Source organism: Bombyx mori, chromosome 20, assembly GCF_030269925.1.
Source record: "Bombyx mori chromosome 20, ASM3026992v2".
Lineage (NCBI taxonomy): Eukaryota > Metazoa > Arthropoda > Insecta > Lepidoptera > Bombycidae > Bombyx > Bombyx mori.
In genome coordinates, this window is record NC_085126.1 from 3,674,554 (window position 1) to 3,700,025 (window position 25,472).

Sequence of the window (25,472 nt, forward strand, 5' to 3'; positions counted from 1 at the left end):
ACCAAAAAGAATCCGTCCGACCAGGGACACGTCATTAAAGGAAAAACAAAATTGTTTGTTTTTATATAATTCCGATCATTTACATATTTTTTCACATTTTAAGCCTTCTCTGGACTTCCACGAATAATTCAAGACCAAAATTAGCCAAATCGGTCCAGCCTTTCGCGAGTTTTAGCGAGACTAACAAACAGCCATTCATTTTTATGTATATAGATAGATAGATAGATAGATAGATATCTAGCATCGCTTTCTCTGGTTTATTGATTGACTAATAAGGAATGCCTTAGGTATTAAGACCGGCAGTGTAAATAAAAATAAATGGAGAGTTCTCCCTCCTCCAATTCATGGACTCATAGATAATAGATAAAGTGTGATCTAAAAATAAAAATAAATGGACAGAGGAATTCACGGTCCTTTGTTACGTGACTAACGGAAATTGTAGGCGTCACAGCGTAAATGTCGCCACCCATCTTGAGCTACGCACGGGTAAGTACCACCGCCCTGCTTATTTCAGCCATGAAGCAGTAATGCGTTTCGGTTTTGAAGGGTGGGGCAGCCGTTGTAACTTAGACCTTAGAACTCATATCTCAAGGCGGGTGGTGGCATTTACGTTGTAGATGTCTATGGGCTCCGGTAACCACTTCACACCATAACCACTGCTAAATGGTTACCGAAGCCCATAGACATCGATAAAGTAAATGCCGCGACCCACCTTGAGGTAGGAGTTCTGAGGCTCAGTTTTACAGTACACCGGCTTTCTACCCTTCAAACCTAAATAAATTACCGCTTCACGGTAAAAATAGACAGAATGATGGTACCTAACTGAGCGGGCTCACAAAAGTCTAATAATTGAGAATTGTATTTGTTTCATTGCGTTTTAACGTCTTTTAGAACTCATGACTGCTATGTTGCAAAAATTAGCGGATGCGAACATTCAGTATGTGTATACCAGATGTGCAACTTTCGTCCGCGTCACAGCTGAGGATCGTGACCTGCCTTTTAATTAATTATCGTTTTCCATCTACCTCGATCAGATGTGATCGTAGCTGCGTCTCGTGTTTGAATGTAAAGGCTTTAAGTGATTTGGTGTACGATGATAAGTTCTTCAAAATTATTGCAAATGTCTTTTCGCTAATGTGATTTACGTGGACACTTAGTTGTAAGTATTTTGGTCAAATTGAATTCTTTCGGTATTGATACGATATGCCAAGCATTTTCCGCCAACGCCACAATTTGAAGGCATCAATTCCTCTGCTATACAAATACAATGAGACCAATAAAATACAATCCAATAAAACTCTAACAAGTCTTTGCTATTTATTTTATTTTTTCATTCTAAACTTAATAACTATTTCCATCTATTTATATTCGTATTGTTCTATTTTCTTCTTCATAAGTTCTGCTGGCATCTTCATTAACGCTTTTCCGTATTTCTGAAGCAACTTCTTCTTTTGTTCTTCCACGCTTGGATCTGTTGTAGTCGATGTTTTCTCTTTGGCCAAATTTTGCAAATACGACTCATACAGGCTCATGTGGGGTATCACTGAGTTATCTTCCGCTGGTTCTAGAGGTACGTTTATTGGATCAAACGGTAAAGTGAGCATGAATTTGTTTGCTTCAGCAAAGAACTGACTTGTAGTTGAGGAGATTTCGGTGGTGTTAGAAGTATTGGTGGTAGACGCTGTGGTGGTAGATGGCTCTGTAGTTGTAGGTCTGTTTCCTTCGTCCCAGATGACAGAGTCGAGCCATCTGGAGAAGCTAGAGACTTTGGGAAAAGCGTGGGTTTTGGTGTAGACTGCGCATGTGTGTAAGAACGAAGATACCGCGATCAGAGTATCGTTTTGAATCACAGCGCCGCCGTTGTCTTGCTGAAATGGGAAATATCAGTTTAAAAATCGTGTACGAACCGAGCGTGCAAATGAATTATTTCTGTTCAAAATAGAACAAAAATATAATTCATTTTTGCGCAACTGCAACTGTTGCCTGCCACGAACAGGGCTGTCACTAAACGAAAAATTTTATAAAGCGTTTTAATATATTTTAATTTTTATTATCAAAATCAAATTTATTAAATATTTTTTGTTTTGTGTACGGTAGGTACTATCGATCGTTTATAGGGTAATAATTGATACATAGCCCTAATGTTTCAATGAGGTTGGTAGCTCCAGTGACCACTTAACTTCGGGTGGAAAGTGACTTTCTTCACTCCTCTAACCCTTCTTAACCCTGGATGAGTTAAGAAATATAATAGTTCATAGTACATCGTACGTATAATTTGGGTATTCTCTATCTTTTTTTTGGCACTATCTCACTCACTCGTACAAATTTACTCAACAAAAATTCAAAACTTACTGCTGTTTTATTACAAGGGAGAATGGTAAATGGAATAACTGAATTCACCTAATTGGAGTTATCGGAGATATTTTGGAGCAGTTATTGTTTTGACAACTACGAAATTGTCTCCCCACCCACCCCGTTACGTGAAGATCTCGAATAACAATGAACTTACTCTGCAGAAATGTCTGTTTGGATCTTGAACACCTCCGACGCAAATATAATGGCCGGGAAGTAATCTGGCGTCTTCTTCGCAGATCGACGCGTCAATGACTGGCGCATTCACCAATCTAATGTGCTAAAAAGTATGATTTTCTTAGTTAATTAAGCGGCTTTCTAAATTCGAAGATGTTCATCATTCGTTCTCCTGTCTTTCCTACCTGTGACTACGTGGGGTCGACGCAACATGTTTTCTCATTCCATACTCCTCTATCATATACCATTTCTTCGGTCGCTCCCCTCTTACACATATCGTCTTTCACGCAATCCATTCATTTCTTCTTGGGTCTACCTTTTCCTCTATATCCTTCCACATTTATAGCTAACACTCTCTTACCAACCTCATTTTCATTTCGTCTCATCACATGTCGGTACCATCCCAAACGCACACTTCTCAACTTCTCTGTCACAGGCTCGAAGACAAATTTGAAGATGTTATTAAAACATTTTCGAGATACAAAAATAATAAAATAAATTCATATTTATTTATATTGATGATACTGTGAAGCCAGCATGGGTAGGACCTTCGTATAATATTGTCTCTCTTATTTACGTCGAGATACAGATATAAGGATCGGTTTAAAGGGTAGATAGAGCAAGTGTTATGCAATACAATTGAGATATCAGACTCATGTCTCGAGGTGAGTGACGAAATTCGTGATGTGATAGGGTCTCGCAACCAATTAGTACCAGAGCCATAAGCTAATGCGCCAAATTAGTGCAACTGAAGACAGTAACAGTGTTTTAATCACACTAGTTTCCGTCTAATAATAATCGATCGATGCAACCATTATAATCAACGATACCTCAATGCTTTGATTCATTTTAGGTATGTAATATGACATTTTATTATCTGTTTTGCTTATGTTATTTAGAAAAAAAAAACACAATATATATCTATTATTCTTTTATGGTCAACACTAAAGCTCATCAAAAAAACAACAAAAGAAGAGAATCGATTGACAAATCGAGGAAAAAATATACTAATTTTTTTTTACTACAAATATATGTATGTATCTTGAAGATTTCTTTGATAAAAATAAAATGCTTGACATCCATGATGACGTATTCTCGTTTTGCATGCCAACGTCTATTCAGGCCAATTTAACGAGTAGATAAAGTGTGTTTTATTGGACTGTTAATTTGTTTTTATGCCATCAGAAACTGATTCGTGATGTCGAGTGTTATCTTTTATTGTTTTCTATTTATATAATTTCGTATATTGTAGGTGCTCTGGAATTGAGTGGTTATCAGAATTCAGAAGGAGCCCAATTCGAAGGCATCTGTAATGCCGCGCTTTCTGACCAAACCTCCTGTTATCTCGGTCTAGATTAGCTTCAGGTAACCCGTCGGCTTATAGAACTGAGGGTGGGGAGGGCGACAAACACCGCCCCTTATGTTTAGTAAGGTGACGTCATTATGTGATTTAGCGATAGCCGGTTTTGTGCACTTAAGATCGGACCAAGGTTGAAGAAGAGTTACAATGTAGTTGTCACAGGCGGCTTTATCTATGGTGCAGGGTATGCGTTGCATTCGACCGCAGCGGTGTTCGCAGGACCGGTCTCGGCAAATTTGAATGAGTCTATGCGCCCGTGCTATGACTCCGGGAGTTATAACTCAAGCCTACGTAAAAAGAGGTGGTGGTGGTAGGACCTCTTGTGAGCCCGCACGGGTATGTATCACCACCCTACCTATTTCTGCCGTGTAGAAGTAATGTGTTTCGGTTTGAAGGGTGGGGCAGCCGTTGTACTATACTGAGACATTAGAACTCATATCACAAGGTAGGTGGCGACATTTATGTTGTAGATGCTTATAGGCTACGGTAACCACTTAACATCAGGTGGGCCATGAGCACGTCCACCCACCTGTGCAATAAAAAAAAGTGTATGGTACTGTTACGAGGATTTTTGGAAAAGCTTTTTTAAAAAAAAGAAATTTATTTCATTCTAATAATTAAACTATTTGAAACTGACAATTGAAATGAATTGGGACAAGTGTCACCGGGAGCGCGGATAGAATTGAACTGCGTGATCTATCGGCAACCAAACTAAGCTGCATTACGTCGTGCACCTTACATTGCATTCTTAGATACATTAAGAATATATTATAACAGTACGCGGTCCGGTATTGAATTTTGATCGCGAGCTTACTAGCGGGCGCTAAGGTAATTATTAAGATGATGATTCATAGACAGGGACGTCTTAAATTAGGCTGGGGCTCTTAGGCACACAAGAATTTGAGGCCCTTTTGGAAAATAAAAAAAGCGAATTTTAATAACATTTTTTACTGAGTATGACCATTTATTATAGGTAATCAAATACAGTATGATATAATATGTCATTAATGATATTAGAATGCTGCTGGTTTTTTGGTTATGATTACGATAACGGAAACCGTTATCGTGATCGCTAGTTGCTGTATTTAGTAAATTAGGTAGGATGCGTTCGGAAATATTATTAATTAGTACAGTAGGAATAGGCGCAGTCATCGATATAATGGCGTAGTATATGCCATGTAAATACCTTCTGATAAGATTACTGATTTGTGAAAAAAGTCTACTGTGCAAAACAAAAATGTTTTGAGAATAAATGTGTGAGAGAAATTGTCGGTCCTTAGGGGCCCCCTGAGAATGGGGGCCCTGGGCACGGGCCCCGTGTGCCCTTATGGTAAAGACGGTATTGTTCATAGACTTAAACTCTAGCCAATCAATAGTCAATCTAAACACAGGTTAATGTAGAATCATGTAGATGAATTGGTGTTTTGTTTTTGTGGTGGAGTATCACGAGCGCATCACGCCCCAAGATATTTAAATATCATTTCATGTTTCCTATACTTTTCACCAGATAAAATGTATGAATGAAGTTTCAAAAAAAAACGTAATTAATTTGACTCACTCCAGTAGGTGTCCAAGCAGTCATCGATGCGAGGTAGCCAAGCATTACTTCCTGATCCGGACTGGGCAGACGAGCCGCGTCCACTTGCGATCCAAACTCCAAAGGGATATCAAGCTTAACGGCTGATACTTTTAGATCAAAATTGTTTATGAGCAATTTTATCTGAAAACAAATTATTTGTTATTGTTCATTGCATAGATGGGTGATTCATTCATTAATTATCTACCTTGTGTTAAATGGCGATTGAAAGCTATATGCATTTGAAAGCGCCACCATACACTTTTATATATGTATGGGGTTCAAGTCTACATTGTAATTGTACTATATAACAATTGTATATTGTATATGCAATTACAATACAATATACAATAACAGCCCACTGAGTTTCTGGCCGGATCTTCTCAGTGGGTCGCGTTTCCGATCCGGTGGTAGATTCTGCGAAGCATTGCTCTTGCTAGGGTCAGTGTTAGCAACACTTCGGTTTGAGCCCCGTGAGCTCACTTACACGTCAGGGTGAAGCTGAAATAGCCTCTCAAGGCTATCAGCATAGGCAGGGGAAAAAATACAATAACAATTGTATATTTTATTATATGGTACAATTGTTATACGAGTATTGTACAATATAGACGGCGGTCTTATCGCTAAGAATTCGCTCTTAGCGATAAGACCGCCAATTCTACTTTTTTGTATTTAATGTTTCGCATTGTTTTTTTTTTTGTTTACAATAGAGAATACTCTCTCTCTTTCTCTCTCTCTCTATATAACGCTTGCCCCTCCCTCGAATCCAAAACGCACGATTACTTCATGGCAGAATAATGTGTCTACTCATAAACACTTACTATACGCTCTACTCTACTCTACTAAGGGTCGATTCGACCAAACAAGAGTAAATCTTATTCTTAGAATAACTCGTCAGTTAATCGAGAGTAAATCAATTTTACGTTTTACCATCTACAATTCTAAGAATAGTGGGCCTATTCGGGAATTGTTACTATACCGCCCTTTCGCACGGAATAACGGAGCTATTCCTAGAATAAAGTAATGGCGTCAGTCAGTCCAACATCTGATTTCTGTCATTTCATAAATATTTATTCTGTTTTAATTTCAAGTCAACGCAATGCACAAAATTACTATTAATAGTCTGGCATTGTATAATGCAACGTTTAAACGAAAAAAGATAAAACCACACGACAAAACTTGACAATTCCCTCAAACAAACAACAAATAAAAATAATACGTTTGACAACTGGATATCTTTCACAACAGCTACTTTTTCACACTAAAATACGGCAAAATCGAGTTGACGATTTGTATGCTCTTACACTATGCCGTTGAACAACAACATTTATTTGCCGGATTTTATTTTTGTTCACCATTCACTCTGCTATTCGCGTATTGTTATTCCTAGCGCAAGTATACGTGGAAAAACGACTATGGATTTACTCGAGATTAAAATCATGGAATAGGTTATTCCTCGTATAGTTACTCGAGTATAAATTTAAGTTTGGTCGAATCCACCCTAAATCAAAGGTTTCAATTGCAAATTCTTTATAGCGTTCGGTTATTTTGTGGCTTTATAGTTTTCCTATGACTGATATCTATAATATTTTTTTACTTTCTAACCTAAGTAATACAGCTTGTAAATGATTACTGTACCCATATAAACGGGACTTAAAAAAAAAGAGTTTATTTAATATTTCGTCTAGTAAATTTAATCCATGTTTTTTGTCTTCGTAGCTGCCAGTTGAGCATACGGCACACCTGTAAGTGTTACCAAGGCACATGGACGTATAAATTTAAACTGCTAAATTTCTTTCTTCTGCTTCAAGAAAATATAAAAATTACCCGTGGTTCTGTTTGAAATATTCGAATTTTACGTAAACAATTCTAAGGTTCTTAGGCACTTACTAATGTTTTTAGTATAAAAATAATACTTTAAAAAAATTAACAAAATACGCTTTTATAGAAAATCCAACTAAAAAATAGAAAATAAATTTTAATAATTTTGTATTAAAAATAGTGTAAGAAAAAATGATTTTATTGTAAAAAAGCGTGGGGTGCTTTCCAGGATATTATCAAAATAACCCTTCTACTCATATCTGTTCATAAAATATTTATAACTACTGATACCATGGACCCCACGTTTTTTTTACAATAAAATTCTTTTTTCTTACACTATTTTTAATACAAAATTATTAAAATTTATTTTCTATTTTTAGTTGGGATTTCTATAAAAGTGTATTTTGTTAGTTTTTTTAAATAATTTTTTTTTTTATTATTTAGTTGAATTTAAATTTTTTCAAATTTTTTTTCTTTTTAATTTTTTTTTTAATATTCAATTGTCATCGATCCTTAATAAGCATACCAAATTTCGAGTTAATCCGACGTTTTGAAGGGGGTTAAAATCATGTTCAAAGATTCCGTTACAAACATACATACTAACATACATAAGTCCGAAGCTAATAAAAGCGTATTAAAAAGCTGTAATATGTACATTAAATGATGCATACGGAAAGTTACGATTTTCTCCAAAGAGAATAAATAATAATTCTGAATATGTTTCACTGCAAACAATCTGTTAGCAGTGTCCTGTTTCATTTTACTACGCTTCAAGTAACCCCGTTACTTATGTGCTGGAAACTTTATATTGCCTTCTAGACTAGACAAGTTAGCAACAGTGATAAATAGTCTGTTATTTCAACTGACTCATGGTGCTTTGTCTATATCTTTTGTGCGAATATCGAACTTAATCTATATATATATAAAAGAAAGTCGTGTTAGTTACACTATTTATAACTCAGGAACGGCTGAACTGATTTGGCTGAAAATTGGCGAGGAGGTAGCTTAGAACCAGGAGAAGGACATAGGATACTTTTCATAACGTTCCCACGGGACGTGACATAAAACGTGGTATGACAAAACGCAACTGATATGGAATAACAAAACGCAACTGACAGCTAAACGTAACGTAGTCTATGGCTAATTATAGTAGAATTTTGAAGTTGACCGGTTGATGTGTTTGAAACAAACCGTGTGGCGGAACAAAGTTCGCCGGGTCCACTAGTAACCTAAAAAAATGCTTTTTCATTTGCTAATATTTAATTACAGATGTTTTAAAATCTTGGGAAAAGTATTAAAAAATATGCGTACTACATAGATATATGTATGTCGGAGATACGCCAGCGTTTTCACACGTAATTTTTATAACAAAGAATATAAAATACGATCCTATCAAACGTTAATATTGCGTGTTTATTACAAAAAGCCATGTCTTGATTTTTGCACAATTAGCCATTTTGTGTTGATATTGCTTAGATGGGTCTACGAGCACAGCCCACCTGGTCTTAAGTGGTTACTGGAGCCCATAGACATATACAACGTAAATGCCCCACCCACCTTGAGATATAAGTTCTAAGGTCTCAAGTATAGTTACAACGGCTGCTCCACCCTTCAAACCGAAACGCATTACTGCTTCACGGCAGACATAGGTAAGGTAGTACCTACCCGTGCGGACTCACAAGAGGTCCTACCACCAGTAATTATGCAAGTTATAATTTTAGCTTTTTAGTTACAATCAGGGAATAGGAATGTATACGTCACCTTGTGGATAGTCCCTCCTTTGTTGTTGTAGGAACTTCCGGCTCTTATTGCGAAATTCCCCAAATTCTTGTGTGTCACGTACGATGATATAATGGCCCTGCGCGAAAATGGAAGTCGAAATTGTTATCACAATAAAAATATTTCATGTTGCTGCTGCCGTATTCTCTCGGTTGTGTTAACAAAATTGAAATCTAATATCAGAATGTGTTTGGAAAACAAATGTCCGGAGAAATGTACATTATAAAGCTTAATGTTTACAAATTCTCGAACAGAACAACGAAGCTAATCTATATCTATATCTATATCTATATCTATATCTATATCTATATCTATATCTATATCTATATCTATATCTATATCTATATCTATATCTATATCTATATCTATATCTAAATCTATATATATATATAAAGGAATTGCTGTTCGTTAGTCTCGCTAAAACTCGAGAACGGCTGGACCGATTTGGCTAATTTTGGTCTTGAATTATTCGTGGAAGTCCAGAGAAGGTTTAAAATGTAGATAAATATGAAAACGCTCGGAATTCAATAAAAATAACAATTTTGTTTTTCCTTTGATGTGTCCCCCGTCGGACGGATTCCTTTTATACAAAAGTTTAGGTCTTTTGTATATCGATTGAGGCACTACGAAGTCTGCCGGGACAGCTAGTTTAAAATAAAATAAAATCGTCACTATTTCCTTTCTGCTATTCCTACAGTCTCAAATCGACACATGTCTATTACTCTTTTTATAAGCCCAATTATGTACTATCCGACATTGCTTGAAATTCTAATAAATTACATTAATTGCTAGAGGTCCCGGGTTCAAAACTTCGGACGATCCTACAAAATCTAGAACTGGGATCTTGGCGCATAAAATAAGACTATTTATTCCATTATTGCACTTTTATTGTTCTCAAATATTTTCTATTATAATAAAAATTAACTGACACTCTTTTTGCGCCTTGGTTATTAAATCGTCTTCGCCATCTTGCTTTTCTCTGTCATCTTCCTTTCGCTTTCTTACTGATTCTCTCACTCACATCTTAACGCTCCGTTCCACACTATTTTCATACGTTCCGTTCTTACCAATTCTACAGTTTTTCTGAGTAAATAAATTTTTATAGTTGACTAAATAATTTCCGGCTACTGTAACAAGAATAACTTTTACTTAAAATCAATCTAAATATTGCTCAAATCAATAGCAAAATTTTTAATTTTGCGTAATAGTTTTGTAGGTACATATGTTTTGTCTTTTGCCGCGTGTATTCGTATGGGTTAGAACAACCATTGTTTTTTTTTTTAAATATCATTCAACACGGTATCTGTTTCAATAGTACGTGACGTCTACACCATACAGAAAAATTCCGCTAGCTATTCTTGAGTTGTTAGGTTTCCTTCGGAGGCGCTCGGGCAGCTGTTAGCAAATCCCACCCCTCCTGGCTGAGCCTTTGCTCGCCCACCTGTCCTGGTGAAAATGTAAAGGCCTCCGAACCACCAGTAATCTTTCAATTATAAAAAAAATAAAAATAAAAACATAGTTCACAGTTGGCTGAATAGAGTTTAACACGTGTCGTATGAATTGAATCACAGTGAATTGAAACGTGACTATTTCACAGAACGCTGCGTTTACCTAATACATGTCGTGTTGTCTGTCACTGGAAATGAAGACGGGCCCTGGAATTTATTGAACGTCGAGCCACAGAAGTATAAATAGTATTCCAAATAAGATATTTTGCTCATGTATCATGCTTTATTTATTTATTTACTAGCGACCCGCCCTCGCTTCGCTTCGGAAACATTAAATTTTATTATTGGTAGTTGAGTCCCCCGATGTTACCCACGAGTGACGCTGCGGGTCGAAACTAGTCTAAAAAAGTAGCCTAAGTTACTTACTCCTTATATCATTAGCTACCTATCAGTGAAAGTCCCGTCAAAATCGTCCAGCCGTTCCAGAGATTAGCCGGAACAAACAGACAGACAGACAGACAGACAAAAATTGTAAAAAATGTTATTTTGGTGTATGTACCGTATATATATTCATATGCATGTAGTAAAAAGCGGTTATTTCAATATTACATACAGACACTCCAATTTTATTTATATGTATATTATTAGGCACACAATACACACCATAAGCTAAAAAGATACATAAAAAACACAAGTAAAAAGAAACAAAATCTGGCTTGCAACATAAGCCATGTGCGCACGACTAAACAAGACAAATGTGCTGAATTTGTACACAATGTTCCTTACAACTAACTATACGACAAAACAACACGATAACGAGCGAAAACTAATCTAACTTATAATGTAAGGAAATCATTTTATTCACAGTATACATTAAACAATTACACTACTTAACCTATTATTAACTTGATATTATTATTATTTTTCTTTACTTTTTTTTTTTCGCGATAGTAGTCATCCCAAAAATGACCGCTTTCTGAAACTATATTATATTTTTTGTCCGGGTTTTATTTTTACACGTATATGTAAGATTTCGCGTTTATTAATAATATTTATATGTACTGAGGCTGCGGGAATTGAACATCGGCGCAGTCGCTTGATACGAATACACCGGGTGTCTTATCCTTTAGCCCAAGACAACTTCATGTAATTAAAAATGTTTGAGTGTAATCCTTATATTAGTCAAGACTTATATTAGACCAGTCGCACCTCCCGCCTTCAGAGCAGAGCTCATCCATATTATCTGGAACCGCTGCGTCATCCACAGTGCGTTTCCAGAGGTTTTTTTTGCCACGCACCATCCGGCTATGGAATGAGCTCCCCTCCACGGTGTTTCCCGAGCGCTATGAAATGTCCTTCTTTAAAAGAGGTTTGTGGAGAGTATTAAGCGGTAGGCAGCGGCTTGGCTCTGCCCCTGGCATTGCTGAAGTCCATGGGCGACGGTAACCACTCACCATCAGGTGGGCCGTATGCTCGTCTGCCTACAAGGGCAATAAAAAAAAAACAACTTGACTCTTATCCATGCTTAATACAACAACTACACACAAATGTACTGTACTATGCAAAGCGCACAACAAATGAAAATCCAATTCTGTCATCGCTCTCAATTTTTTTATTCTTTTTTCTCATTATAGTTTCGTAATTATAAAACAATCCGTACTAAATAAATCTACTATATTGACTACATACATGTATAAATATATCATCATTTGGGTGTTTGTTTGTTTTTCTTTGACTTGAAAACCAAGCAACGGATTGACATGTTTTTTCAAAGTGATCATTTTAGTTCTAGAGAGTGACATAATCATATGCTACCTTATAATCCGAAAAAAAAATATATCTCGTTCCCGCGGGAAACGACACTGAAACAATTTTCATAAAACACGTTGCCGCCAACATCGTTTTTGAAAAAAAATATGACATTGAATGTAAACATTCGCGTCCTAATCTGTAGATCCGTTTTCTCGCATTAAAGCGTTAACCTCTTAAAAGCTCAACAGAGTTTATCGACGAGAAAACGACGTAAAGGACTTCCAGAAACTTCCTTGGTACCGATAAATTATCTACACCGTAGAAACAATTCACGAACTAAAGTTAGCCGTGAGAAGCGAACGATAGATTCTCTGGCACACAACAGACAAACGGATGTGTATATACGAATCGAAATTAAACTTAATCTGTACGTTGTCTTCAATTGTAAACGAACGGAACGTGCCGTATTTGCCATGTAAAACCTTCTCATGTAATGGTTTTTTTTGAGGGGGCACGTGGGGTATGTGAGCTTTGACGGTTTGCTGATGTTGGAAGCAAACCACAGGCCCAATTATATTTTTAGGGCACTTCCACACCAAACCACTCTCCTTGCACTCTTTTATCCGACGTCCGACCTTTGCCCGGGATCAGAGTCCAGTCAGAGTAGGGAGGCTCCTGCGGTCAACACTACAACCAGACTCGTGGCGCCACCTTGAGGATGCCTGAACTGATCGTACCCTCGTACCCTGAATGGACCTTCAGGCCGCCCGGGCGATGCGACTAGTGTTCCACTGTACCCCGCTGGGTGACAACAGCAATGCGGTACGTGTCGCCGATGCCTCTCCTCATCATCTTGGTGGCACGTTAAGGGACAGTATCGTATCTTCGACCCCCTCAGGTCACCCCGTGAATATCACCTATTAAAAGACTGCCACAACAAGTACACACGGACCTCGACTGTCAAAATTAAAGTTAGGCTACCTCCCAATTATTTTGTAAAGGTCTTTTCATCTTATGAAATAAAGCTTCAGTTAATATTTTGAGGCGGTCCGCTTGTTTCGTTCATGTGTTTGTTCGCTTAAAATATGTCGAGAAAAGTCCTCTTTAATGTCGGGTGCTCGTGAATGCCACTCGACAACTGGAAATCGCGATTGTATTGCGTTCGTGACTGCGGCGATTCTTAGAGAGAAAAAAAACCATTTTCCATTTTTCTATTTTTTTAAACCGGTACTCTTTTCCTCGGTGTTCGTACGAAATTGTTATTATTCTGAACTATCTAATATATTTTTAAACAAATTCTTTAATAGAAAATGACGTAGATCAGAATTGGGTACAAGATTATGTCGCCACAAGGTTCCGCCCTGATTTTCTGAATAGCTTTCAGTTGCCGGATTCAGCGTTTTATGTATTTTGAGTCTTTTTAGGTTTTTTTTGTGTACTTTCGACCGGTTATTTGAGAGAAACGCAAAAGCGGTACTGTATTTTTTTCGATTGCTTAGATAGGTGAACGAGATTACAGCCAATCTGCTGCTAACTGGTTCCCGTTGCCCATAGACATCAACAATGTAAATGCCATCACCTTGACAGAAGAGGTGTAAGTCTAAATTCTATAATATAATTGTTGAGCCACCTTTAAACCTGCAGGTTCACAAAGAAGCTTTTTCACCATAAAAAAATTGGAAATCACCCTACTAAAATATAATTATGTTAAAAATCTTGTTTCAATATCATGTTCCATCACCAGTGTTGACTAGTCGTTGAATGAATGCACATTCGATTATACAGAGTGCCTTTGTTTTTTATTTATTTATTGCTTTGATGGGAGGACGAGCTCACAGCCCACCTGGTGTTAAGTGGTCACTGGAGCCCATAGACATCTACAATGTAAATGCGCCACCCACCCTGAGATATAAGTTCTAAGGTCTCAAGTATAGTTAAAACGGCTACCCCACCCTTCAAACCGAAACGCATTACTGTTTCACGGCAGAAATAGGCAGGGTGGTGGTACCCGTGCGGACTCACAAGAGGTCCTACCACCAGTAAAAGTGCTTATCTGTATTTTCCTATGGCAGAATTTGTTTTTACTTTCATGGTTTGTTTTAAGCGTTAGTATTTTCGAATCGTTTATAAAATTCTGTTTCCGTGTCGTCGTTTGGCAAATCAGATTTAGTATTATTGGAAACTAGCGCGACCCGCCCTCGCTTCGCTTCGGAAACTGTAATTTATTATTGATTTCTCCACTATTTAATGGATGTTATTATACATATAGTCCTTCCTCTTCAATCACTCTATTTAAAAAACCGCATCAAAATCCGTTGCGTACTTTTAAAGATTTAAGCATACATAGGGATATAGGGACAGAGAAAGCGATTTTGTTTTATACTATGTAGTGATTAGTAGTTCCATCCAATCGTATTCCATCCAAAACGTGCGCGCAAATGACCGATTCGTTGATGCAGTAATTAGCTCCTCTGACTCTTGCGCTGGGGGTCGTGGGTTCGATTCCCGCGTCGGATAAATAGTGTGATGAACAGCTTTGTTTGCTCTTTGTCTGAGTATTTATTATCTATATATGTATATGGTTAAACATATATGAGTATGTTTATCAGTATCTGGTACCCATAACCTAAATCAGACAATCCTAAATTGGGGCCGGATGATTATACGTTTTTTTTCCTACTTATGCTTATAGCCTTGAGAGACCATTTCAGCTTCGCCTTGACTTATAGGTGAGCTCACGGGGCTCAAACCGGGAGTGTTTCTAACACTTGGCCCTAGCAAGAGCAGTGCTTTGCAGAATCTACCACCGGGTCGGAAACGCGACCCACTGAGAAGATCCGGCGAGAAACTCAGTGGGTTGTGTTTATGGGTTAATTTACTCGTCGAGCCCTTCGTCGCAAGCAACGAGTTCGGGACGGTGACCGGTGCTTGAGATACCTAAAAGCACCGTTAATAGATTGGAAGACTGTACGTGATTCGTTCCCAGTTATGTATTACTATTATTATAAATGTTCCTCTTCCAATTTCATACAAAGATTCAAAAAGCCCTTTCAATGTACCTAATATATTAGTTCTTTCTAATTAATGAAAACGAAATACAAATTGATATTCGGCTGTTTAAATTCTGAATCCACTTCATTGAACAGATCGTTTGGCAATTAGCGTACCCTGATGCCTTTGTAGGCCTTTATAGGCATTAAGCAAATTAAAATTATGCAAACAATACCGAGGGCGCCAATCCTCAATAAACGAATGCTTTACCTCTAATACTACTATCTGAATTAATTTTGGAATGATTCTTTCTTTTTATTTATCTTTATTAATGATTCCGGCCTACCCTAATGCGAAATTTTTAGCAACTTTTTTATTCATAACCGGGAATAGCCGAAGACAAGCTAAGCACGGTCATCTGGCCCCAAATCAGCATTTCAGAGACTGATTTACATACTGATACATATTTAAATATAATATGTAGAGAGACAAAGATAACATATAATACTTTATTGCACACCAAAACACAATTAACATTAGAAAGCACTCAACAAGCAGATACATTTCTAAAATAGGCGGCCTTATCGCTAAAAGCACGTTAAATAGACACACAGACAAAAGAGAAAACAAACTCCTGGCTGAGCCTTTGCTTGCCCACCTTTTTTTTTATTGTTTAGATGGGTGGACGAGCTCACAGCCCACCTGGTGTTAAGTGGTCACTGGAGCCCATAAACATCCACAACGTAAATGCGCCACCCACCTTGAGATATAAGTTCTAAGATCTCAAGTATAGTTACAACGGCTGCCCCACCCTTCAAACCGAAACGCATTACTGCTTCACGGCAAAAATAGGCGGGGTGGTGGTACCTATCCGCGCGGACTCACAAGAGGTCCTACCAACAGTAAGCCAGTAACCTATCCTGGTAAAACTGGAAAGGCCTCCGGGCTACCAGAAATCCTTCAATCATAAAAAAAGAAAACAAATCTATTCATTGTACGAATACCCTCAGCGCGACAGGTAGGGGCGCTAACTACAGTAAAAAAAATTATAATTATTTAAGTACATTTATTGGTGGAACAGCGTTTCGTATTGCATTTTTACCTGTAGCACGTAGATTTTAGATATTTGACGGATGTTTGAATCTTGCTAACGAAATTTTCATGATAAGTTTGTTTACAAGTTCAGAACAATAATATTGGGGTTGTCGGACTACCGAGCAATTTTATACGCTTTGTGGAGGATCTTCTTTGGACTACCGATATACAATGATAAAAAGGCTTGGACCTCTAGTGTTGGAGCAGGTGGTGGCATTCACATCTATCGACTTCAGTAACCAGTTACCACAAGGCGGGTTGTGAGCTATTTCAAATTTCTTTTTCCTTGTCTTATCCGACATTATGTAGGATCGCAACATATTCTCTTTATTTGTTCAGGCCTATCATACGTCACAACTTTGCAATCAAACTCTTCTCTCGCATATCCTCTTTCAACCAGTCCATCCAAGACTATTTAGGACGCCACCTCCACATTACCATCTAATTTAGTGAGCTACTTCAAACATCTATCAATAAAAAAATTATCATCAATACATCAAGTAGATCGGTTGAAAATATACGGATTGTAACAAACACTTGTCTTCAAAATGGTAAAGGGATCTTAATTAGATAAAAGTACTTTTTACTAGTGGTAGGACCTCTTCTGAGTCCGCGCGGGTAGGTACCACCGTCCTGCCTATTTCTCCCGTGAAGCAGTAATGCGTTTCGGTTTGAAGGGTAGGGCAGCCGTTGTAACTATACTGAGATCTTAGAACTTATATCTCAAGGTGGGTGGCGCATTTACGTTGTAAATTACTATGGGCTCCAGTAACCACTTAACACCAGGTGGGCTGTGAGATCGTCCAACCATCTATGCAATAAAAAAAAGAGTTTATTTTTGTTGGTTTTTCTGTACAATCGTGTGTCTATTATACGATTTAGTAGAAATTGTGTAACGCTGCTCTTGGAATTTCAGGAACGCGAGACGTTTGACGCAATTAAGAAATGAAAAACACAAAAGAGATATTTTTTATTTTTCTTGCAAAAACGACAAATTTCTTCTTTTTTTCTTCCATTCTCTCCTATCAGCCGTCCTCTCAACACTCACTCTTCTCTCTTTGATATCGCTTTTCACACACTCCATCCATGTCTTCTTCGGTCGACATCTTCCCCCTCTACCTTGCACTACCATTTCCATACCTCTCCTAGTCACATGCATTTTCTATCTACGCATCGCATGTCCATACCACGATATCTATGGTAAATTTATGGTATCTAATATTTCTGACGGCAATGCGAGGAGTACATTTCTATAATCTGTTCTCTTTGTCAATTTACTTTCTTTAAAATATATTAACGCGTAATAATGTTGACTTATAAGTATCTGTGAGAGTGCACAAATAAACCATCGCTTGAAAGGCAAACGTGACTAAGCGACAATGCGTGAACTTTACAGTAGACTAATTTAAAGTTGAAATACCTGAAAAAAAATCTATTTTAACGAATCTAGCTGTAGGATTGAAATGATTTTAATAGACCTAGAAATATTATATTTTTTCCGCATCGAATATGGTTATTGCCTATCATTTATGTGCAAAACAGTTATTGTCGCTTAGTCACGTTTGCTTTTCAAGCGTCGAAACAAAAATGGATTGTCTGCGAAATTTCAAAGAGAACAAAAAGAGAAATATACTATAGCTAAGACGTGGCTCATAGAGCTCTTATAGAGGTTCATTGAAGTCTCAGTATATTCCGGACATTTTACTGAATAACTACTCTATTACTTTTTTTTTTTCCTTCCTAAGCTGATATCCCTAGGGGCTATGTCAGCGTAACCCTAACTTTAGTAGGTGAGCTCACGGGGCTCAAACCTGGTGACGTTGCTAACACGAACCCTAGCAAGAGCCGTGCTTCGCAGAATCTACCACCGGATCGGAAACGCGACCCACTGAGAAGATCCGGCGAGAAACTCAGTGGGCTGTGTCTGAGAGTTAATTTACTCGTCGAGCCCTTCGTCGCAAGCGACGGGTTCGACTAGAACGGTGACCGGTGCTTGAAGTACCTAAAAGCACCGTTAGTGGATCGGGAGGACTTTATTACACTCTCCGCTTAAAACACTTAAAGATATCGTTTCAAATTAGCTATATCAGCGCTATTTACATTCTACGGCTGAAATATGTCCGTTATTTTAAAAGATCTCCCCCTCTGGTACAATTCTACTTTCGTTTGTTTTAATATCGCTCACCTGTCAAAGCAATCCGACAGTGTGGCCAGCCAGTACGTATTAAGGATTACGGCACTGCAAATGTACGTCCCGTTCTTGATAAGGGTCCCGACATATGGATGCCGGTTTATCTGTGTGATCGCCGGTCCTATTCTCTCTTCGCTGTCGTATTTTTCTCCTGTTCGTTAATGAAACATAATTATAATTACTGGTCTTAATACGTAACTGGCAAGCTATCGAATACAGACATAGAAACTTTTGAGACATTGACATCGTATATATTTTTATATCTATCTTGTATATCTTGTGTATCTAGTATTGAATGTTCGCAGTTAAATATAAAGATATTTCGTTAGTCTAATAAATCGATTTTGAGTCCGCATTAGTATTTTTGTTAAAGGTCGGGTCATCTTGTTATGCTTATCTCGTATTTAGGTTTCGGTTAACTATAACACAGGAGAAAATATAGGTTAGGGTCCCTAATTGCGAAGCTGCAGATTTCAGAATGACGGTAATACTACTTCAAACGTCCTACAATCAGAATTCAAGTTTATAATTAAAGATGGAACGAGAGAGAAAGAGAGAAAGAAAAAAGAGGAAAGAGAGATAGTGGGAAAGAGAAAAAGGAAGAAAGCGATAAAGAGAAAAAAGAGGAAGGGAGAAAGAGAGAAAGAGAGAGAGGAGTAGAAGGTTGGTAGAGAAATCATGCTCATGCCGAGGGAAGACTTGTTTTCCGAGACAGTATTATATAAGACAGTACAACTAAAATCTTCACGCCTTCGTAAAACTTGATTCAAATTTATCATCAAAGGTTGAAACGTGAAGTGATAAAGTTCGTAAAGCTTAGTTCAATTAGGACCCAAAATTATGGAACAAAATTAATGACTTCAAAATACAAAAGTTTTTTTTTTTTTTTTTTTTTTTTTTTTTTTTTTTTTTTTTTTTTTTTTTTTTTTTTTTTTTTTTTTTTTTTTTTTTTTTTTTTTTTTATGATTGAAAGTTTACTGGTGGCCCGAAGGCCTTTCCAGTTTCACCAGGACAGGTGGGCGAGCAAAGGCTCAGCCAAGAGGGGTGGGATTTGCTAACAACTGCCCGAGCGCCTCCGAAGGAGACCTAACAACTCAAGAGCAATTGTTTCGCGAATGAATCTACTACCGGATCGGAATCGCGACCCGCTGAGAAGATCCGGCGAGAAACTCAGCGGGCTGATGCATGGGTTAGGTTGCACGTCGACCTCTTTGTCGAGTTCGACGAGTACGGTTACCGGGGTCCCTAAGCCTGCCCCTAGTATTAGAGCTGAAGGCATCTAATGCAAAGGTTATTGGATCTGATGGATCCGTAAGGACGTGTCTAGGGCGTCGACGGTGACTGGCTCCTGCATGATCAGGATTCGGGGAGTAGTCAGCGGCGGCAACGATAAGGCGATTATCATGACGCATAGCCTTATCGAAGTATCGTTCCGACGCTGACTTCATGTATTTCCGAATTGATTCGAGGCCCAGGTCGTCGTGTAGGTCAACGTTCCTCACGAACCACGGAGCCCCGACAGCTAACCTGCAAAAGCGGGATTGTAGGGATTGGAGGGTGTCTATGTGTGTGCGGGCCGCGTGAGCGAACACCACACTCGCGTAAGTCATGACGGGCCTTATGCAAGTTTTGTAAAGTGTCACCTTGTTCCGAAGGGACATTTTACTCCGCTTACAGATCATGGGGTAGAGTCTACCGAGAATAAACGCGGCACGGTCACGGACTGATTTTATATGCGGGCGGAATGTCATCGATGCATCCAGGGTAACGCCCAGGTACTTGACCTTCCTGGCCCAGGGTATGGGTTGTCTAAAGAGAGTAATCGGGGGTGTGAGATTCCTCCTCCTAATCCGGGAGGAAATCCGTGTGGAGCTTCCCCTCTGAAATAGCACCGCAGTACTTTTCGCTGGGTTGATGTCTATGCGCCATTTTCGGAACCACTGTCCTAGGGCTAGGGCTGCGCTCTGAAGCTTCTTCGCGATTAGGGACTTATTTCTACTAGAATAGTAAACAGTCGTGTCGTCGGCGAATAAAGCTAAATGGGTCGGCGGCGACCGGGGAATATCGTTGACGAATAAGCTAAATAGGAGGGGTGAGAGGACAGAGCCTTGCGGGACTCCAGCTGTGAGAGGTCGTGGGGAGGAGCGGGTTCCCTCGACTCGATATCGAAAAGAGCGGTTCGACAAGAAGTCCCGTATGATGAGCACGAGGCTATCCGGCACGCCCACGTTGAATAGTTTGAAAATCAAACCATTGTGCCAGACTTTGTCGAACGCTTTTGCGACGTCGAAGAAGAGAGCTCCCGTGTATAACGGTTTTGGTCGATTAAGCCCCACAAGAATGTGCTCCGTGAGGCGGTGCACCTGTTGAACGCATGAGTGATTTGTACGGAATCCGAATTGTTCATCGATAAGAATGCCCTTGGATGAGACGAAGTCTCTGAGGCGTTTGTAGAGCAGACGCTCATACAGTTTGCCTAGAGACATGAGGAGGCTAATCGGGCGGTAGCTCGTCGGATGATTTTTTGGTTTACCGGGTTTATGTATGCCGATAACGTCCGCTTCTTTCCACACCGCGGGAAAGATACAGTTCGCCATAGCGGCATTGAAAATAGATGCCAACATCACGATGAGTTGGACGGGTAGAAGTTTAATAACGCGGTTGGATATACCGTCGGAACCGGGAGCCTTGCGAGGACGTAGGTCTTTGATCAAGTCTTTAACTTCCATCGGGGTGACGGGTGGTAACGCATCAGAGGGTGGCAAGGAGGCTCTGCGTTCTACCTCACTGTCTACTAATTCTACATGAACAGGGTCCACGGATTGAGTGCTGGGCGTGCACTGGGTTTGCAATGTATCGGCCAGCAGTTCTGCTTTTTCGTCATCATCGAACGCCGCGAGTCGGCCTGAGGGGCCTACGAGGGGGGGCATAGTTACTACCGTATCCGATTTGAGAGTACGAGCTAAGCGGTAGTAAGACCTTTGGGAGGGCGCGAGTCCTTCTAAGAAATCAGACCATCTGGCGTCTCGGACTTCGGCGATGCGAGACTTTACGTCGCGTTGTAGGGCACGCATTCGAATACGATTTTCCGCGGTAGGATACCTGTCGTAGGCGCGTATCGAGGCGTTCTTAGCTCTAAGGAGTTCCCTAATATCGTCGGACAATTTGAAGCGGTGAAGGAAGTCCTCCGCTACAACTTGTTTCGATGACCTATCTAATGTCGAGGTGATGTGTGACGTTAAGATGTCTATGGCTTCAGCGGTATCCTGAGGAGACGGGATAGAGTCCGGGTTAAACGGGAGCGATGGTGGATCAGATTCAGCCAGGCTGATGCCCAGCGTGTGCCAATCCACCACAGTCCTCGTGACGGGAACGGAATCGGGAGCGCGACCGAGCTTCATAACGACGGGACGGTGGTCTGAATCTAACTCTGAAACTACTTCGATCGAGTGTAAGCGCAGAGTTACGTTTTTTAATAACGCTATGTCGAGTATATCCGGGCGATGCGCGATATTTAGCGGGTAGTGAGTCGGGGTTAGCGGAGCGACGATATCGAAGGCGAGATCATCGACTAACGCGTCAAGCCGCCTGCCATTCGGGGTTGTGGTGTGTGAGTTCCACCTGATGTGTTTACAATTTAGGTCGCCCGCCAGAATGACAGAGCTCCCCATACCGAGCAGCGCCTCGATATCACTGCTTAGAACGATCTTATCCGGTGGAAGATAAACGGACGCGATAACGATCGGCGCGTGTCCCGTCAGTGAGATTCGGCACACTGATGCTTCGATATTAGCGAGCGCGGGAGGATCGAGCGGGACGCAATGCAGGGCTCTTCTATAGTAAATGACGGTACCACCACCACGGGCAGAGAGCCTGTCGTTCCTGACCATGTTATAGTTCGCGATTTTAGGGTCACGGCGCGCGGGCTTAAGTAGGGTCTCCTGCACTAAAAAGATATCAATTTGGTGGTCACGCAAAAAGTCAGAAACCTGATCACGTTGATTTGCGAGACCGTAAGCGTTAAAAAATCCTATCGTTACGGATAGGGGCTTTATTCTACTTATATACGCCATTGATTACCGGCGGAGTGAGGGGAGGACGTACGTATTTAATGATGCGTATACGTCGGCGTATTCCTGCACAACGGCGATAAAGTGTTGTGCAGTGGAGGCAGCGCGAATGGCGTCGCCCAAAGCGTTAACGCGCTCAAAGTTGATCGACTGAAAGAAGTCGATCGCTAAAGCGAGATTGTCGGACGCGGTCGGAGGGCAAGTCGCGGGAGAGGGACGAGTCGCGGGGGCGGGACGAATCGCGGAGGAGGGAGTTGTAGCCGTGTTCGTGTACGGCAGCGGTTTTGCCCAGGCCGAGACACTGGGCACCGCCGCCGGAACGAACGCTGGCTTAGCCTGCGACGCAGAGGGTGCCGAGGCTTTGATGTCTGGGCCGGAAGCTCGGAGGCGGTTTTGGCGGGCGACGCGGCGATTTATTTTAGGGGCTCGGGGGCAACCACGGTAATTCGCGGGGTGACCCTGTGTTCGACACAGGACGCAGCTAGGCGGTTCCGTCGCGGTTTTTTGGTCGCGAGCGCAGAGGGCCGTGGCGTGATCGCCCAAACACTTAACACATCGGGGGCGCGCGTGACAGTTACGGGAAGAGTGCCCGTACAATTGACAGTTATGGCACTGGCTAGGAGTGCCTTTTTTATGGGGGGCTTCGACAGCGATACCAGAGAGCCTACAGACGGTCTGTGTGTTAAAGATTTTCTTACCCTCGGGGGTAGGCTGGAGAGCGACTAGAACCATATTATATGGCTCCCTACCGCGACCGGTGTGCATACGGTGCACAGAATTCACTGGTAGGCCTTGTTCTAACAGGTCGGCTTTTACGAGCTCTACATCTAACTCTTTAGGGATTCCGCGTATTACAACGCGGAGTTCGCGCTCCTCCTGGAGCGTATACGTATGGAAACTTATACGCTCCTTACGGAGGTAAGAAGAGAGGGCCCTATGGTCGTCGGGTGTTTGAACCTTAATTTGAATCCCGTTCGCGAGGTTACGGGCATTCGTGAAATTTATATTTTTGGCCTTAAGGGCCAGGCAAACTCGATCCCAAGCTGCCTTCTCCTGAAGGATAACCGGGGGAGGGGTCTGGGTTTTATTTTGTGCCACCGGACGCGGCGACGGAGTGGCACGGGCTGGGGGCGCAACGGGAGTCTGAGGGCGGGGGCGCGACGCGTTCACGGCTTTGCTAATTTTAGCGGCCGCGGGAGCTCGAGACTCCGCGGCACGCTTCTTACCCTTCTGTACCAGGGTGAATCCATCCGTCGATGAGGCGGGGGCGAGGTCGACCTCCATGTCCGAGTCAGAGTCGGAGCACGAGGAGGCGGGTGCAGGTGACCTACGAGCAAGTGTAGGTGTTTTAGAGGGCGCGACGGAGGCCGCGGATGATCGCTCAGCTGAAACGATGGTCACGGCGGACGACGCAGCAGCTTTTCTCGCCAGTATAGGCGACACGGGAGCGGCAGGCACAACAGAGGCTGCGGTGCTCAATGCAGAAGCTCTGCACGCAGGTACAGGCGACGCAGGAGCAGCGAGCGCGGCGGAGTCCTCGAGAGGGCTCGCAATGTGATTGGCCTTGAAGGCCAAAAACTCCGAGGCGAGCTGTGGGTGGCGAAGTCGGAGGAATTCCGCGAATACAGCGTCCATGATCGCTGAGTACCCAGGTGGGGCGGCCCCGGGTCTTGAAAACACTCGCCTTGCGGCGAGGCCCCAACTTCTCGGACCTGAGCGGTTCTATTGAACACAGGTGGCAATGCGGCGCGATTACTACAGGACAAAGAAAAAGCACAACAAAACAGAAATTACGAAAAGAAACAAAACAAATAAATACTTGCAGGAAACCACTTTGTCGGCAGATGTACCACGAACACAGAAACAACAAAAGGAAACAAAACAAATAAAAACTTCCAGAAAGAGCACTTAGTCGGCAGATGTACCACAAACACAGGCCGCGCGAACAATGGCCGGGCTAACAAAAGCCGGGCGAACAAAGACCGGGCGATCGAGTGGACGATGAGCACGTCCGCACGTGACGGGTGCCTCTATCGGAATCAATACAAAAGTTTGAAACTATCGTATACTTGATCGAAGTTTATTCACAGTTTGCCACCATCCTTTGTATATATACAGGGTGTGTGATAATCGGTATAGATGTGGGAAGTATTGCCAAGAATTATCCTAACTTTAACAGAGAATATTTTTGTGTATCTTGAGGTCCTAAGTAGATTTGATTATTAATACATAAGTCGTTCATGAACACGAATTAGTTTACTTAGAATAGTTAGTATTCACTTTTTTTCAACACCCACATAAGTGCATAGAATCTATATGTTCTCACGAAGAAATTTCTCGACCATAGAATAGCATTATGCATTAAAATGTTTTTTTTTTTATATTTGCTAATAAGGCGTTTGGCACAACAATTTGTTAAAACTCTCTATTTATTTATATTGTCAAGTGGCACACATTACTTGTTATTGTTAGAGACAATACAGACGGAAAATACATTAAACCAATTGTTGTCAATTGATTTGGCTTGTTCTCGCGGTAATTCTATTTATTATTAATATTAACTCTTTATTTAACAGACATTATTTGTTGTCAAATACAATACAGACGGCAAATCAAGAAAGCCTATTGTTGTGAATAGATTTAGCTTGATTACTCGCGGTAATTCTAATTATTATTAACTCTATATCTAATTGCTAACAAAGAGAAAAAAATAGTTATACCTGATTCTGCTTCTACTTCGCTATCAATTTTGCCGTTGACTAATACAATAATACTGGCAAAAACCACAAATAAGTGCTCCCAACGTCGCATTATGTTCGTAATTATTGTTTCTAACATAATTTGTGGGTTCTCGGCTCGA

The 25,472-nt window shown here is 40.6% G+C and overlaps 2 protein-coding genes across 3 annotated transcripts in view; one reads left to right on the top strand and one right to left on the bottom strand.

Annotated features, from left to right (window-relative positions):
- Positions 1 to 25,472, top strand: part of LOC101744064 (inactive dipeptidyl peptidase 10) — a 298,205-nt gene that overhangs the window by 91,564 nt on the left and 181,169 nt on the right. The window lies entirely within an intron of this gene.
- On the bottom strand, positions 1,310 to 25,439 carry LOC101736507 (trypsin epsilon). The gene is made up of 6 exons (XM_004922501.4): positions 25,333 to 25,439; positions 18,537 to 18,693; positions 9,048 to 9,144; positions 5,448 to 5,609; positions 2,510 to 2,632; positions 1,310 to 1,868 (listed from the first exon to the last, which is right to left on the bottom strand). The coding sequence occupies exons 1-6, from the start codon at positions 25,421 to 25,423 to the stop codon at positions 1,359 to 1,361; spliced, it is 1,140 nt and encodes a 379-aa protein (XP_004922558.3). The 5' UTR covers positions 25,424 to 25,439; the 3' UTR covers positions 1,310 to 1,358.